The sequence below is a fragment of the Aulostomus chinensis genome, chromosome 6 (assembly GCF_037954235.1).
Source record: "Aulostomus chinensis isolate RoL2024-O1b breed Wild chromosome 6, RoL_Achi_v1.0, whole genome shotgun sequence".
Classification (NCBI taxonomy): Eukaryota; Metazoa; Chordata; class Actinopteri; order Syngnathiformes; family Aulostomidae; genus Aulostomus; species Aulostomus chinensis.
In genome coordinates, this window is record NC_141325.1 from 17,683,846 (window position 1) to 17,701,083 (window position 17,238).

Sequence of the window (17,238 nt, forward strand, 5' to 3'; positions counted from 1 at the left end):
AGTCAAGTCAAGTCAAGTCACTTTTATTTATATAGCACCAAATCACAACCAAAGTTATCTCATGACACTTTACAGGTAGAGCAGGTCCAGTACCACACTCCTTCAATGAATCTACACCCAACAATTCTCCATCAGCAAACACATCCTGCAACAGTGGGGATGAAAACCTTCCTTTTAACAGGAAGGAACGTATCAATCAGCCTCGTCCCCTCTTGATGTCTTTGGACTGTGGGAGGAAGCTGGAGTACCAGAGAGAACCCACACAGGAACAGGGAGAACATGGAGACTCCACACAGAGAGATCCTGTGCTGGAGCCAGAACTCGAACCCGGAACCTTCTTGCTGTGAGGCCACAGTGCTGACCACTGCACCACCGCGCCGCCCCACAGTTTGTATTTAATTGATAATTTGAGTAAAACTATTTTAAATTAACCTTTAAATGCTAATAAAGATTTTTACAAATATGATAATTATGGGCCATTAACCCAGCAGGACCTCATCTAGAACATGATGACAAGCTACGTCAGACCCGCCAATGAGTCACTTATGTGCTCCAGTTATTAGGCTGGTGTTCATAGCACAAATTGTTTTCTCTTTTGATGGCTGCAGGAATCATATATTTAAAAAAAGAAGAAGAAAAAATAGACTTGCCCTGGAGCCAATTGCTAATTTCTCCACTGTGGGATGAATAAAGGGTTACCTTATCTTATCTTAAGGAAAACTGCATTCATTAGCACTTTATGAAAATTAATAGACAAGATAGTTTAGAAATGAATTGAGGGAATTGTTCCCTGCAGCTAAACTAATACAGATGCTCTTTTACTAAGACCTGAATCAGAATTTACTGATTTGTATTACAAACCCTTTATTAGTTAATGGATGAATCATTTAAAAAAAGTGTTAAACCACGAAAGAGTCATTTTCAGTGGACTGGTCTTTTTGCAAGTAAGCTGGTCATCGACCTTTATTTTCATTCCGAATTCACTGTCCATGTCAGCGTGGTGATGCAGATAAACAGGGTATTCAAGCGGAAGTTTATTGAGGGAGGACAAAAGAACAAACCTCAAATCCAGACACTTAATTAAATCTCATGATGAGGAAAAACAAAAGACAAACGAGGAATCAAAACAGAACTAAACAGCAGGTGTTCCCTCACAACTTTTGACTTACTTCCCAATAACTTTTGAGTTTCCTCACAATTACTTTTGAATTCCTTCACAGTAACTTTTTAGGTTCCTCATAAAAACCTATGCATCCCCTTGCACGATGCTTTTGGTTCCTTCGCAATAACTTTTCATTTCCTCACAATCACTCGCGTTCCCTCGCAGTCAGCTACTGTTCTTCACCTGTTCCCTCCAGGCTGCTCTGCAGATCTGCTTCTTCTTCTGCATCAGAATTGATCAGCGCTGAAATTTACATTGAAGTCTGCAGACATACCACTGCTCAATAGACTTTGATACGCAAGTAGTGAAAGTTAAAGGAAAAAAAAAAATCTGAGATCAAGAGGTGTCTCTGGATAGAAGCAGTGTGCCGATCCCGAGGCTTTAGTTCCTGACCAGTTATTGAACCCCAAAAAACTGCGCAAGTACAGATGGGTAAATTCTACATGTAGCGATTATGGTCTACAGCAGGGGTGTCAAACTGGTCCAGTAAAGGGCCGGTGTGGCTGCAGGTTTTCAATCCAACCAAGCAAAAGCAACACCTGATCCAACAAATGAGCTGTGTGGACACAGCTTGATTGATTTAAGTTGAATCAGGTGTTGCTTTTGGTCGGTTGGAATGAAAACCTGCAGCCACACCGGCCCTTTACTGGACCAGTTTGACACCTGTGGTCTACAGGTAAGAAAAGAGAATGTAAGAGCCGGTTCCTGCAGGGGTTCCACTGAGAGCAGACGTCACCAGAGGCTAAATCTCATCTGGCACATTGTCACTATAAATGATCTAAAACCTTTTGGCTTTTGTTATGAGATGAAATGACAGCCTTGGATCAAGTCAATCCGAAACTTACAGCATGCAAGACAATGCAAAAGTTTTACTGCAAAGGAACATCAAACAAAACAGTCTTGCCATGACCTTAAGGGGGCTCCGTAGGGAAGGAACTGACTGGGTAAGAAACGAAGGCACGGGGGTGGCCATGCAATGAAGGAGGGAAAATGGCGAGGACAGGAAGTAAAGTAAATCAAAACACAAGAGGCAAATGTGTTTCAAAATAAAACAGAAACTGTCCAATGATCTGATCAAAACAAAAGGACAAACACACCAAAGAAAACAAGAAGCAACATGAAAAATATTACAAAAAAAACTAAAATCCACAATGATACTCTAAGAATGTGACAGTTTGTGGAAGTGACGAGTCAAAATGTTTTAAACCGCAGACGTGTCAGACACTGGCTCGGACTTTTCCCAAACCAGCTGAAAGCACACAGTGGGAGAATATTTTCTTTTTTGTTATTTCTCTTATTATTTGTTAAAAGTCTGATAGCTAAAACCAGGCTCACGAGGTATTCATGCCTCTTCACTTGACAGTACATGGGAATAAACCAATGTTTTGTTCAACTTCTCCAAAGTGAAAGTGGACAGAGCATCTTTAAGATTCCCATCCACGTGAAACCTCTGACAATTTACAGACATCATACATTCATTCTGTAACTCCATCTGTTTATTAACACAAGGTCAAAAGGCAAGAATGTGTTTGAGTGTTCTTTTCATTTAAAGAATAATCACCACTTTGACTAAAGCAAATGATGTGTGCAGACTTTGGAAAGTTAAAATCTGTCTTTTTCAAATGGAAAGCTAATGGGACCCTAAGGTATGAGAAGAGAAGATTCAGTGTTGTGTTCTCATGCATCTCTAATGATGTCAGCAGCAGAATGAGAATAGTTCAGTGAAATATTCACCAAGAAGCAAAATAACAGTCTGGCTAATTTTTGCCCAGCTTTCTCTCTCTCTCTCTCTCACAGTCACTCACACACACACACAAAATGGGTGATCATTTATCTCAAGCAACAACATGCACTGTCCCAGCGGGAGTGACGTTCTCTTTCCACGATTCATTCTCCGTCAGGTTTTGTTTACCGCACTCTTGTATAAAGCATTAGGTGCAGCGGACACACAGGCACTCACTGTAGGGAGTTCACTCTGGGGTGCGAGAGGTCAGACAAAACAAATAATAGAATCCACGATGAAGTGAGCATCTCGTCCCTTTTATACCCTAGAAAGTTTGAAAATTAATAAAGGAGATTGTTTTTGCGGTATCTTTAAGATATCAACCAACACGTTGACTGTGGATTAAAAGTCACGCTCTTCCCAAATCTATCATCTCTGTAGGAAATGGAACATTTCAGGCAGTGACAGGGTTGTCGTTCGCTCACATTGATTGACTCATTTTTTGATTGTGCCGTGTAAGCGAGGAAAGAATTAACTGTTGCAAATTAAATGAGCTTGCTCCTCCTGACAAATATTTCTTCCAACACAAGACTTTAGGTTTGCAGCAGCCTTTCCAGTTTGCTTATTCAAAGTAAAAATGTCTCAATAAGGTTCATGTACATGATCTTTTTTGTACTTGGCAAAAAAAAAAAAAAAGTGTGACCTGATGACCGCAAAAATATGAACTAGAAATAATTCACCTTGGATGCATGCTCTCACCACACGTTTCACTGTCACGGTGACTTTACGGCACAAAATCTTTGCAGTTCATCCTTGCATCCCAGTGGAAGTTTCTCGGTCCAAGTATTTGAGTCACTGTATTCATGTGACTGGGAAAGATATCCAAGCAACATGACCGTTAACTTTCATTACAAAAATCTCCTCTTCAAATCCCAGTGGATGTTTGTGTTAAAAGAAAAGGCTCTGCAACAAACTGGCGACCTGTCCAGCTTGGGATAGGTGCCCCCCCCCCCCGACCCTTAAGAAAATGGATGGCATGGACGGACGGAAAGAAAAATAGACATTGTGCTCATGTTAGGAGACAGTGACCCCTGACCCTGACAATTCTTTATCAATGAGAAATTAATCTCAGTGTTTGCCACATTGAAAGAAATTCCTGACTTATCATGTTAATGACAATCAGAGACAGACGCATGACCTGAGAACACACCACCCCTGACTAGTGGAAGCACAAAAATTGAGCAGATCCATCTTCTAGATGAGTTTCAGTGGACAAATACAAACTTCACAAGATCACATGACTTGACTTTGAAAGCATCTGCGCCAGCTTTTATAAAGGAACCTGACGGGTGTTTGGTTACATGCGTTTCAGTCTGGAAGAAAACGGCGTCAGAATTTAGAGAGGTCTGTTTTGTGGGATTCACAAGAAAAAGCCTCTACGTTCTGAATGACCTCCTGTGCTTGAATGTGAAAATGTTCACTGAATGTTCATCAGTGCAGCTCATCCTTACGTATTCAGAGCTCGGAGGAGCCTCCTGGTTAAAAAGCATGTAGTTCTAACTGTAGAAATGGTAGCGTATGATGATAAAGAGGGACAGAGAACATTTTTTTGTGCTCCAAATTGGTGAGACTTTATTTGCTCTGGGCTATGAGATACAACCACAAAGACAGTGTGCAAAGAAAGCAAAGATTAAGTCACACTTGATATCTTCATGTGAACAGTACACAACGTATGGCAAAATGAGTTCATGCTACAAACAACACACAAATCAATAAAGGGTTCATAACTAATACACAAACACCTCAATCCAAATGCAGAAATCAGAACACCGTCAATTTGTCTTAAATTCATAACACTGCTTCTTTGTAATGTTACTTGTTGAATAACCCGCAGAAATCCAGCTGAGGAGCTGTTGAGGCTGCACTGTGGGGTGCAATGGGTTTACAGATAATTGGAAAGCCAGGACAGATGCTGGTTGACCTCAACAGGACAAAGTGTTTCTGTTTAGACCTGTTGCCTTAAGAAGATATGTCACTGGAGGCCAGTTTCTCAATTAAAACGACCTCATCCTTTTGATTGAGGAAATGATTAGAAGTACGTCCAGATCTGTTCTGATACACATCTCAAAAGCACCGGCAGAAAGGTTACATGAAATATAACGACTACGCTAAATGATGTGCGGCCTCTATAATAGAAGGTTATAGCATTCTTAATAAGCATTCAAATTACTGAGCAACATGTCAGATTTAGTCATGTTGGCTTTAAAAGAACACCAACTTTTTGCGCATATCAACCATCACTCCCGGAGTCACTAGTGAGCCTCGACCCTCAGAGACAAGACAGCTGTTGTAGGGCTGTCACTTCTTATTCAAAGTTTGAATGTTTGTTGGGATGAAAAGTTTGCGTTGAACTTTTAACAACCTGTTCTCAGTGTCGTCTTTTTAGCTCCATTTTTATCCAGCAGAGGGCGCTCTAAAACGTCCATCAGCTTGACCAGCTAAATGCCCTCTGACCCATCAGTAAACTCGGCTAAGGTCGATGTTTTGTAACACAAATTGAGGACAACAGTGAGCAGTCGGCTCTGTGACAGGCAGCGGTCTTGTCGTCACTCCTCTACAGCAAATCTTCTAGGGAGCAGCACTACACGTCAGGGCCTTACTGACTGATTGAGCAATCGTTGAAACACGTGTGAGTGAAAATCCAGACTGATGCTAATGTTGCACCAGTGAGACAAATCCTTGTGTTGGTCTTTACACGGACCAATTAAAGTAGCTTAATTCTGACCGATGTTAATGCTGGAATGGAGCCAGCTGGGTCTGGTGTATCAGGCTATGTCCTCCTCCTATTGGCTGACAACAGATAAAAGATGTGTTTGCTCCAGCAGGCTGATCATGACATAAACACAGGTCACGTTTTTCACGTGTCAGTGTCAGAGTCAGAGTACACCTATACATTTGAGTTGAACCCTCCACAGTTTTCTTTTTATCGAATGGCTTAAGCAAGGTGGTCAAACTGCATGCTAACAGTACTGTTGCTTTCCTCACACCATACAAACGTATCGCTGCATATTATTCCTCGACACAGAAACCAACCTGCAAATATCCAGGTCTGGTCTTAACTAGGCTTAAACTTTTTTTTTTACAGGCAATTTTAATCCTCAAATCTAGTTTTATGAATGCAGACAAAGACTGCTTAGGAGCAAAAGTTTACGGAGACACTTAACATCCACTACCATTCATTGTGCCAAGCTAACTAGCCTCCAGCCGCGCTCTGAGGATCTCGGCTCCCTGATCCAGCACAGGGAAGAGTATCTATCTTCTTGTCTGGCTCTGGGAAGGATGTATTGCTGGGGAATTTCCCCAAAAGGTTGGTGATTTCCTTTTAAGATTTAAAAAAACAAAAAAACAAAAACGGTTGAAAATCTCATACATGACCCCCGTCCCAAACAGTGATTGTCCAATCACAGCTGGCCTGTCAAGCTTTGTTTCTCTCCACGTCGAACCAACCTTTCCAAAACCAAAATCTACATGAGCAAACATGTAAGGAGTAATACGTATGCTGAAGTCAGACAAAAATATTCACCAACCAGAAGTGAGAAAAAATGGTTTACCATTGGATTAAGTCATGGTAAAATTGATGTTTGTCTGGTCTTTCATTGAAGAGGAGAGCTTGACAGGTGCAACCGCGGTGAGGGAGACAGAAGTTTGGCACTGCATGAGGTGAGTTAAGCTGCAAGTCACAAATACTGGATTGATTTTATGACCAGATTAACTTGGATATCCTTGGCAATATACATTTCTCCATTTATATTTAGACTTTTTTTTAAAATTTGGATACTCATATTTCATTTTCTAAAAGTGCAAGCAAGCAAGCAATTACAAATAATGCAAAAGCTGATATAATATAACCAATATAACCACTTTTTTTTTCTTCTTTTCATTTTCCGTACAGAATTTAAATCCTTTAAAGCACAGAGTTAAAAAATATACTACAAAACTGCATTAAAAACAGGAATATTATAGATTGGTATTGCAGTAGCTTATCTGATTAGTAATACATTTCCAAGCTGGTGGGAATAGGGACGACAGTATGCACTACAAAAAGGGGAAACAAAGAAGAAAACAAATGTAAAAAAGAACGTAGTATGAACCTGAATAATAGTAATGAAGGATATTGTCATTGTGTGTGTGTGTGTGTGTGTGTGTGTGTGTGTGTGTGTCCTCACATCCTCTTCCTCACTCATTGTCACTCTTGCTCTTGTCTGACTGGTCCTGCAAAAACAACAACAACAACAACAACAAATAAATAAATACAGACTGACAAACAGAAAACAGAGAAGATCTCCTAAGGAAAGAAGTTGTGAACAGGGAAGCGGCATCCTGGGACCTCTTTGCCTGTCTAGCAGAAGCCGACAAGGGCAGCTGTGAAGGAAGACTTTTGAGGGAACTAAAACATGGTTTAGTAGGGAGAGATAAAAGGCAGAAAAAAAGAGTCTTTGAACCAAGTGCATAAAGGCAAAGTGACTTACCATCAAGACTGATGGACAGCTGAGGAAATCCCTCACCACATTTATATTCAAAGAGTGTTGTGGCTGTTGGCCATGCCTGAGCTGTTCAACCACCCTGCAGTTCAGCATCACTGTTCGCATGAATAAAAACAACTTGCCGGCAGAAGTTTAGCAGGCAGCTTCCCAATCCATAGGAGCAAAACATAATGACCATCAGTGAAAGTGATTAAAGCAGCTACAACTTTCATGCTCTCAAATTTCCACTTTGTATGAAAGTGGAAACAATGCTGACGCTAAAATGGAGGTCTCAGCCTCACTATAGTGAGTTAGTCATGTTTCCTTTAACTGGTTTGGAGTGAATACAATCGGCTATTTAATGCTGCAAGAAGATGGCTGTGCAGTCAACCTTTGGCATGGCAACAGTCCAAATCAGTCGGTCCTGCAATTAAATGGACTTTCCCTGTTCAGCTCTGCCATGTCTGACTTGAGAGAGATGTGACCGTCGACAGAATTCACACTTAGTGGGTAGAATGAGTCAGTTATTGTCTCACATTTACTGGAGTTCATGTCAACAGCTGGAAAACACTGCTTGTCTTCTAAGCAAAACAGGAGCACTCTTGTAAACAAAGAAGACTGTAGCACTTGGATATTACAGAAGTCTGATCTCCAGTTACATTGAGAAGGTTAAGTTTATCCTTTAGTGTCACACTAGTGGCTCTGTTAGTCCACCTACAAACAAATGCTTTGTTAGTAACATTTTATTTTGTTCATTGCAAATACTGTTCAGGTGGGGTTGTACCACCATACAGGGACTGCACATTTGAGGTTATTTGATGGTCATAGAAAGCCTCTGAGTTCTGCTTGCCAACATCTTCAAGCGAAGAGGAAGTGACGGCGCCCTGAAGCTGGCAACAAACTGACCCAGGTTCACTTCAGGTGCACCGCCATAACTTGAGGAATGAAAGATTACCGTTGCATAAACTGCAGCATGCAATATCAAACGGCAGACAGAAAACTGGGATGAACTGCTGATGGAAAACATCTGGCAGGCCAAGAAAATACTGAACAAATGTACAAACAACTGCAGGAAAAATACATCTGTTGTCTGCTAAGTGTGTGTGTTCTCCGTATTTTTACGAGAGCCATTTGCAGTTTAAATAGCTGTAGTGTAGGACATTTCTGCACTAAAAGGACAGCACTCAATACTTCAAAAGGACAGTCTGAATGTTGGGAATTGATTTTAAGGTTAAAAGGGTCCCGTTTTTACTCATTTTCACCTCTATGATTATGGGACTCCACCGAGGGAGCTTTGCATAATTCAAAGTTTTAAAAATCCTAACTTATCTTTTACTACAGCTTGAGCATTTTTTTTGTCCTGGGGATTTTTTTTTTAACAGAAGTTTAATTAGTTATTCCAAACTTTGAACGCATATATCCAATATGATGGAAAATGAGAAAAGCACGTGAGCCTCCCTTTACGAGTTTCTGCAAGTTTCCCATTTAATTGTTTCGTAAGATGAACACTCACACTAACAAGAAAGATTCAAATGGTACAAAAATATTTCCTCTACTAACCCTTTCCTCAATCACAGTCACTGGGTAATTGAATGAAACAATAACTTTCAAAAGCCATGCGAATACATGGGCCTATGGGCCTCTCTCTCCACTCAGTTCAACATGGCGATAGGCACAGAAGTTATGTAATAATTGAAATGACCTTAATCTTTGACCGCCACAATCATTAGTTCATACTTGAGTCTCAGTGGACATTTGTGCCTAAGTTGAAGAAATCTCCTAAAGGTGTTCCCGAGATATCACGTTAAGGAAAATGAAGAACTCTAAAACTTAACGCCTCTGGCCCACCACTGCTCCTCAGAGGAATAGATATCCACCGAGTATTTGCAACAGACAACCAGAACATTTAGGCCAAAAGCAGTATCTTATGTCAGTTTTTGACAGAAAAACACGCTGAGGCACAAATGATCTATTTTAATAGGGTATGATTTTACTCAATTAGCAAATTTATAAAAAATTGTGTCACTGTGCTGATCAAAGAGTGGCAGTTATTTTGACTAATTAAGCTCTTGAGTGTCTCACCTTTTTTTTTTTTTTTTTTGACTTGATTCCCAGTCTGGAGAGCACCAGAGGGACGCCCCTCTAAAGTCAAACAGCACTCCACACATCTGTTTCTTGACAGATTGTTTTGGCTGATGTTTTAACATGAAACGTGAGGAAGTGGAAACAACCTACATTGCCATCCTGGTCGTCGTCACTGTCATCGTCGCTGACCACCGGCTTCGCCTTCGCTCGGCTTTGCCTCTTCTTGCCTTTGTCATGGCTGCGCACATCCTTATTCAACTTGATCTTAACCCACACCGACTTTGCTGAATGAAGCACAAAATGGCAGGGAGGAATTTTGCATAACTTGTCTCTTCATGATTTGTAGATACTCATCAAAATTTTGGACAGTTAGATCCTGAAGACTGGGTGTTTATATCTTAACTATAATTTTGGCTTTCAGCTTCTTTGGACTTGTATGCATCCAAATCAAATATTCTTTCTTACCCTCAGTCTCTGATTCGTCCTCCTCATCATCCTCACTGTCTTCATCACTCTCTTCATCCTTGGCAATTTTCTGCCTGGCGCTTTTGAACACAGATTGAAGGACAATGGAGTCCTCATATATCTGTGGCAAAATAGACACAGTGATGAATAAAACATGAAAAATACAAAGCAATATAGAGAACATGGAAGAAAAGAGCTTGGTAAACAAAGGGTCGGTAATAGGAGGGGAAGGGTTCATATGTATCAATGGAGAGACTAATATTATCAAAAATATAATGTTGTGATTTTTTTGGCAAGAATGGCATCAAACAAAGATGATTTGTGGGTAAGCCCCGTCTGCAGCAACACAATATGCAGCCTTTAGGAAATATTGTTCATTTCTGCAATTTGAAAAGCCAAGTTATATTGTTCATCTTGGGAAAACACACACAGCTTCTGAATTTGGTCCTTGTAGGTGGACCTATACCCCACAATAACATAAGAGGGTGCTATGGGGTTCCTAGGCAGCACCCAGGGCAGGGCCTCTGTCTCCACGTCAGTTGTGTCCCAAGAAATGTGTCAATATCCTCCAAATTGTCTGTGTCACGTTAAAAGAAAAACTCCAATGGAATCAACGGGTTCTTCAATTTTTTTGCAGCTTGAGAGCCTTTTGCCCCACATGTTATCTGACCCTAATAAAGTAAAGATTTAAGATGGAAAAGGTCCACAGCATGGGGCCTGACCTGGGATCCCTCCAGGTTGAAGGTCTGAGCATTGTGACACAGCAGCATCACATCCTTCTCCAGGTCTCCCACGTTTCTGTATTTATGGTTCCTCACACGTTCCTGTCGACAGAAAGACACCAGCATGGAAAAACAGCTTCAATAACGCTCATTCTACACCTTCTAAAACTGTGAGCCCTCACTTAATGTAACATCAAAGTCACCAAAGATATTTTCCTGCTGTTTCAGAACACAAAGATCAAATTCACTGCTCAGTTGCACTTTATTTGGTGGTACAGGTGCTCTTCTACCTCTTCACAAAAGATCATTGGCTCTAGTTTCTTTAAAGAGAACGAATTCTATCCTCAATAAATCATTTATTGGCAAACATATGTAAGGTAAGAATAATGAATATGATTATGCATATTCTTATTATTAGTTCACTTGTATCCATCATATTCTTCATGAACATCAATCTTCATTTCACAAACCTTGATCTTCTTGAAGTCCACGGGTTTTCTGATAAGCTCGTAATATTCTGGGAGCTCCTTTCTGGATGGCAACTGGACAAAGACCTCGCTCAGTTGTCTTCCTGACCTGTAAACAAGACAACTGAGTGGCATTTTTAAATTTTGCGCTCGAGGTCTCTGTTGTATACATTCAGGGGAATGTATCTCACAAAAACAGATGCTAAAATGACAGCTTTTGTAATCGCAACAAATGGAATTGACCTCTGAGCCCTGAATTAGCCAGTTCGGTGCGACTAAATGTGATGTAAAAGTTAGTTGTACTCTTATTGATGATAGTTGTATTCTTATTAATGATAAGGCACGAAGTGCTAAGATGGAGACAGAAATCGAGACAGCAATTCTTGCTTGTGTTGTACGTCCCTTTGGACAAAGGGAGCATCTGCTAAACGAAACTGCAGACATTGCAGAATTGAAGTTGGCGGTACATGGCGTGACATTGAGATTGTGAGGATCTGAATGGAATCCTTATGGAATCCTTATCATCCTGCATCAGAGAAAAATGATGACAGTGTTGTTTGTGTGCTAACGTCCTTACACTAATTTCCTAAGAGTTTAGGAAAATGCGAAAAGGCAAATAAGAGCAATTCATGTGTATTACATAACAACATTCAAAACATGGGTGATTTCTTGTGTTAGTAACAATAATTGCTCATCTGTGTTGCTTCCTCCCAGAAAAGGTTTTCTCTGCCAACACAATAGAACGGTTCTGTCCATCTCAGGTTATTAATGCCTCATTACATTATTATGGTGGAGATTCTGCCAGGACAGGATTTCCCCTGCTGGTTATTCACATTTAATATTCCCCTAAAAAATGTCAATATAGCGATTATTCCAAAACAAAAACAAAAAAAATCATTTCATGATCTGCCTACTGCTCTTGGTTCAAATGGTAAATGGTAATGGACTCAATTTTATATAGCGCTTTTCTACCTCAGCAGTACTCAAAGCGCTTTACAGTGTCATCTCATTCACCCATTCACTCACACACTGATGGTGGAGGCTACCATGCAAGGCGCCAACCTACTCATCAGGAGCAATTATGGGTTCAGTATCTTGCTCAAGCACACTTGCACATGGTCACCGGGGTCGGGGATCGAACCAGCGACCCTTCGGTTGCTAGACGGCCACTCTACCCTTGAGCCATGCCGCCCACAAATAGACAAGACTACTGACCACAAGTACAACAAACCCTGCACATAGAAGGAGAGTCAATGATGATCTTTTTAATACTCAACTGTTATATACATAATAATAAAAAAGTAGGAGAGGGGCAAGTAAGAATTGTAAATAGACAAGAGACGTTAGCTTTGGATCTAACAACTCAACAACACGAGCACTTCCGGTTGAAATTTTTCTGAATAAGGATCTCTAATTCAGCTCTGACAAAACCATATGATCAATTACGCATTACTGCTTTGATTGCGAAGGCAAAATTACTACACCAGAAGGAAGTTTTGTAGGTACAGGATCCAGGATCATAAATGGAAAGACAAAAGAAAAATACTGGGTTGAGCAATATGTTTATTAAAAATAATCTTTTTACTTCATATAAATCATCTACTGGCTATTCTGATGATACTGTATATTCTATTCCCAGATTTGACCTTTTTTATGTTTGGTTAATAATACACCTTTTTTCAAAAAAATAAAAATAAAGAAAAAAATTTGAAGGTTGAACTGCAACAGCAAAGCTATCAGGTCTGATTTCATGGCTGCTCATCTAAAATGACTCGGATATTGTACAGCCATCCCCCTGCGGTGCCTCTGAGCTTAGATCTGCTGTGTAAACTTGGCTAAAATGACAAAGGTGAATGGTATGTTCAAAATGGGTTTTTACACCTTCCACGTATTTGAGTGTGATGCCTCCCAGCCCAGTGTACCCCCTCTGGGAATAGACCCAATTGTTATTTTTCATGAAAGATACTGGTACGAGTGGAAACATGATTATGATGGCTTCACCATAAGGTGATTCCTCAAATGGCTTCAGGTAACAAGCTGACAAGTGATTTTAAACCAATTCAGTGGGTGCGTGACATTCTGTATTTGTCCTCTGGTAGGAGTTCAGGGTCCCTCACAGCAGACTAAACAGATTTAAAAATTCATTTGTACCAGTGTCAATAAATTTTTAGAGGCATCCAATAACACTAGGATGGACCTGGGAGACCTTTTATTTTCGATGCCTTGTTTTAATTGTGGTGTCTCTCTGTCGTCTATTATGTGCTTTAGAATCCTTGTATCATGTTTTCATGATGCACCTGATGATAACCCTGTATGTGGATGAGGTCTTTGAAGGCTGCAGTAAAAGTGAAGGCTCAAGCTAAAATCTGATGTTGTATTTCTCTTCCTGTGTTTATTAGAGATGTTTACACAATTGTACCTCAATCTGGGTTATAATAGCAGTCAAGACAAGTCCCTGGCCCTACTGACGACAACTCCAAATAAAATTAAAGCTCCACTCACATTTCTTTGCCTTTTGGAGGGGAAATGGTGCTGTACCTAAGGAATCCAGAGTCCTGGAGTGGAAATTAAAAACTCTGTCTCACTCTATGAGAGCGGAGCGCCAGAGCTATGATTGAGATGCTCTGGGAAGAACAACTATGAACTGGGAAAGGAAAGAATTTGACTTCTGGAGGGGTTGATTGCAGTTTCCGAGAAAAACTCTGGGATACTAGTCAGCCAGTTCATATTTTGAGTAATGGGATCACAAATGCACTTTCTTCTGTGTAGAAGCTGTGTATTAGAAACACACACACTTAAAGTCTTGCACAAAAAACAAAACAAAACAAATATAACGACAAAACTAAAATATACACAAAGGCACTTAAAATCTACATTTGACAGGAGGACTACAAAGAACTTCCCCTTTCAGTTGCTCCGAGTATGAGGTGTTTGTTTTTTAGCCATGTGAGAGCTTAAGATCCAAGATCTCTCCACAGACTACATCAACAGCTGCTCACCTGGGCCTAACTAGCATCAGCAAGAAAGCCAGACCAGACAGAGTTTCCTGACGAGTAGTGCAGCGCAGATCAACTAGTAGATGTACTGACTAACATCTTTGAAGTGTCTTCAGGCTGTCTGAGTTTGTCTCCATTGAGACAAACTCTGTCACATCTCATCTTAACTTGCTCTTTAACAAATACAGTTGTTGCAGTGACCCAGCAATACACAAAATAAACACGTCACAAATAGTCAAATAATTTGATGACTTATTAATATTATATAATAATATTCAATAAATCTTTAAAATCCTGACTCGTGCAGATATAGCTACTATCCTCTGGGTACTGTGAATGCCAAAATTGTTCCATTCTGAGTAATGCCTGTAGGCAGGCTCAATGTCACGGTGAAAGCTCATATTGTAGGGAACCTGTCAAAGAATGGAATGTCTAATTTAAAATTTGACTGAATATATATTAATTTGACTGAATATATATTAATGCAAAAAGGTTATCTGTAGCCAATTTAACCACCCACTAGAGCAGGTTGTACTCAAGAAAGTAACATTAAAAGGTATAAATTACAACAGCCCAGTTTCTCTCATCCCTGTCATTACCACACATTGCCATATCACCGCCAACAGTCGAACGAGGGTTTCTGCCAGAAAAGGTGTAAGGCCCAGTGAGGGTGGCTGGTGGCTCAATTAAAGCCGAGCCAAACCAAGCCAATACTCACTGGGTAGGTTAAAGCAAGCAGAGGAGTATTGCTCCCATGTTGCACAGTGTCAGTGTTTACCTCCATTCGAAGCCCGGCTGCTCCAACGCTGCAGAGGACGACGTGCAAGACGGCTGAATTTCATTCAAGCCGCGGCTTGGCTAACGCAGTTGACTGTGGATTCTATGTGGTCATTACCGGCAGGCACACATATTTTTCCAGTGTAAAAAACTGACTGAAGTTTTTTTTGGCTTTTCTTCCTTGACATATTCTGTTATATGTGACGAGATTGTAATGTAACATTGGCTTGTGATAGTTTGCAAGTCGTCTGATGTGTAGCTTCCAAGTGTTGAAAAAGAAAATGGATGTCAGACGTGCTATGCTCACGTGTTGACCAAAGCATGTCAATGTGGTGCTTTACAAATAAATACACTCCTTGTCTCTAACCATCTCACTGTGACCGGAGTCTAAAAAGCTCTTAAAAAATAAAAATACTTTGTCCAGCAAGGGGCAAGTCAGGCCAGACAGCCTGCCATACCTATAGTGCACATTTGTTAGGATTGCCCCCATATGCTGAGCTTTCTGGTAAAAAAGCATAGAATATTCAGAATTCTTACCCATCTCTGTAGTTGATCACTGTGTCAATGATGGTGTTCATTTGTTTGGTGAGTTTCGGGGGGTTAGGGGAGAGTTTCTCAGCTGGTGGGCGTCCACGTCTTTTCTTGGCCTTGGTGCCCCAGTCCTCCCTACTCGATGAATCCTTGTCCTGACGTCTCTTACGTTTGCGCTTTTTAAGTCGTATCTCCTCTTCCATCTCTTCCAAGTTTCCATCTTCAATAGCCTTAGGGTTAAGAATGACAGGATCAATTAAAGAAAAAGTTGCTCTCAGCTTGTCCACTCAGAATTGTAAGCTCATCTTAAATCTATGGCCAATTTAACCAAACTATCTCTTATCACTTTTATAGTCCTCTCTCTTTATCACAACAATAAACTAGAAGGGGCACAGACCTCCACTAAGGACAATAATAACCTCCTTTTCTATCATATGCAAAGCAGCAACTGAAACGGTCTTGATATATGGCTGGGTATATTATATTCTACCCTAACTGTGCTGATTTTTTTGTCAGGAAAATGGTCCACATATTTCCTGAGAAATTGATAATATAAATAAATCTCAAACTTTAAATTGGAAAAAAAGGAAAAGAAACTTCTTTGCTAACTCTTCAAGCAGATCTCATTCAGTTCCTTTTCTTTGATCCTGGTTTTTAACAAAAAAATCTAAGCAGTAAATAAAATGGATCTGCCAAACCTGAGATGTCTGTCCATATACATATGTTTTATTAGCAAACTGAGTGTTGTTCGTATTAAAACACCCTAATTTTGTTTATTTGATGAGTTAGTTGAAAACAGATTGTTTGTTTTCATATGTTACGTAGAATTTTTAATATATTTCTGTCATAGCAGACATCCTAGAACTCAGGTCAAGTCAAGTCAGTTTTATTTGTACAGCACCAAATCAAAACAAAAGTTCTGACACTTTACAAGTAGAGCAGGTCTAGCATCACACTCCCTCAATTAATTTACACTCAGCAATTCTCCATTGGTAAGCACATCTTGCAACAGCTGTGACAAAAACCTTCCTTTTAACAGGCAGGAATGTCAAGCAGATCCAGGCTCAGTGGGGGCAGCCTTCTGCTTTGACCTGTTGGGGGGAAAGAATTTAAAATGGTGGATAGCAAATTGTCAAAAAGCAAACAAGAAAATGCTATGAGACAATTTTTTTTGTGATTGAAAAAAAGAAGTCAATTTTGATATATATTACTATTGTTTTTAAGCCCAGCCATTAATTGAATCACCATATTTGTTGGTTTTTTTTTGCTTTTCCTCTACCAGATTTTGACTGACACACACAGACTTTACCCGTAGCCACTGTTTTTCGGTCAGTGTGTCACTGTAATCCACGTCACGACGACAACGAGATCCTCGACCAAACATCTTCTCCTCTTCTTCTTCATACGTGAGCCGTTCCACCTCAGCGTCATCTTTGATGATCCAAGAAGGCAACTCATCTTCCTCCATAAGACGGGGCTTCCGTTTTGGGTTCCGAGCATCTTCCCGGCGTCGGTCCATGTCCATGCGCTACAGAGGAGACAAAACACAAAAAGGTGGAACTGTATGTATACTGTGAAAGACAAAACAACTCATCTTGTAACCATGGCAGTAGGCCCTTGCCACAGCAGACCTTTTGACTTTTCACAACAGGAAAAGCACATGTGATATGAACAAAATTTAAGATGGTAGCATTCAATTTAGGTGAGCCTCTGGTACAGCTTGACTAATGTCCCTCCTGTTGCTTTTCATGCTATGATGAGTCAACATGTAGCCTATAAACTGATGA

The 17,238-nt window shown here is 40.3% G+C and overlaps 1 protein-coding gene across 2 annotated transcripts in view; it reads right to left on the reverse strand.

Annotated features, from left to right (window-relative positions):
- Positions 1-4,498: 4,498 nt before the first annotated feature.
- smarca2 (SWI/SNF related BAF chromatin remodeling complex subunit ATPase 2) overlaps positions 4,499-17,238 on the reverse strand; it is a 49,476-nt gene continuing 36,736 nt past the window's right edge. Inside the window, exons 28-35 of one of the 2 annotated variants that reach the window (XM_086206883.1) lie at positions 16,761-16,979; positions 15,458-15,681; positions 11,151-11,256; positions 10,681-10,782; positions 9,959-10,079; positions 9,644-9,777; positions 7,112-7,157; positions 4,499-6,980 (exon numbers count right to left, since the gene is read on the reverse strand). In XM_086206883.1, the coding sequence (XP_086063009.1) occupies positions 7,122-7,157; positions 9,644-9,777; positions 9,959-10,079; positions 10,681-10,782; positions 11,151-11,256; positions 15,458-15,681; positions 16,761-16,979 (942 nt within the window). In that variant the 3' untranslated portion in view covers positions 4,499-6,980; positions 7,112-7,121. Of the gene's footprint in view, positions 7,158-9,643; positions 9,778-9,958; positions 10,080-10,680; positions 10,783-11,150; positions 11,257-15,457; positions 15,682-16,760; positions 16,980-17,238 lie in introns of both variants that reach the window. The other variant, XM_086206882.1, reaches the window with a different exon arrangement.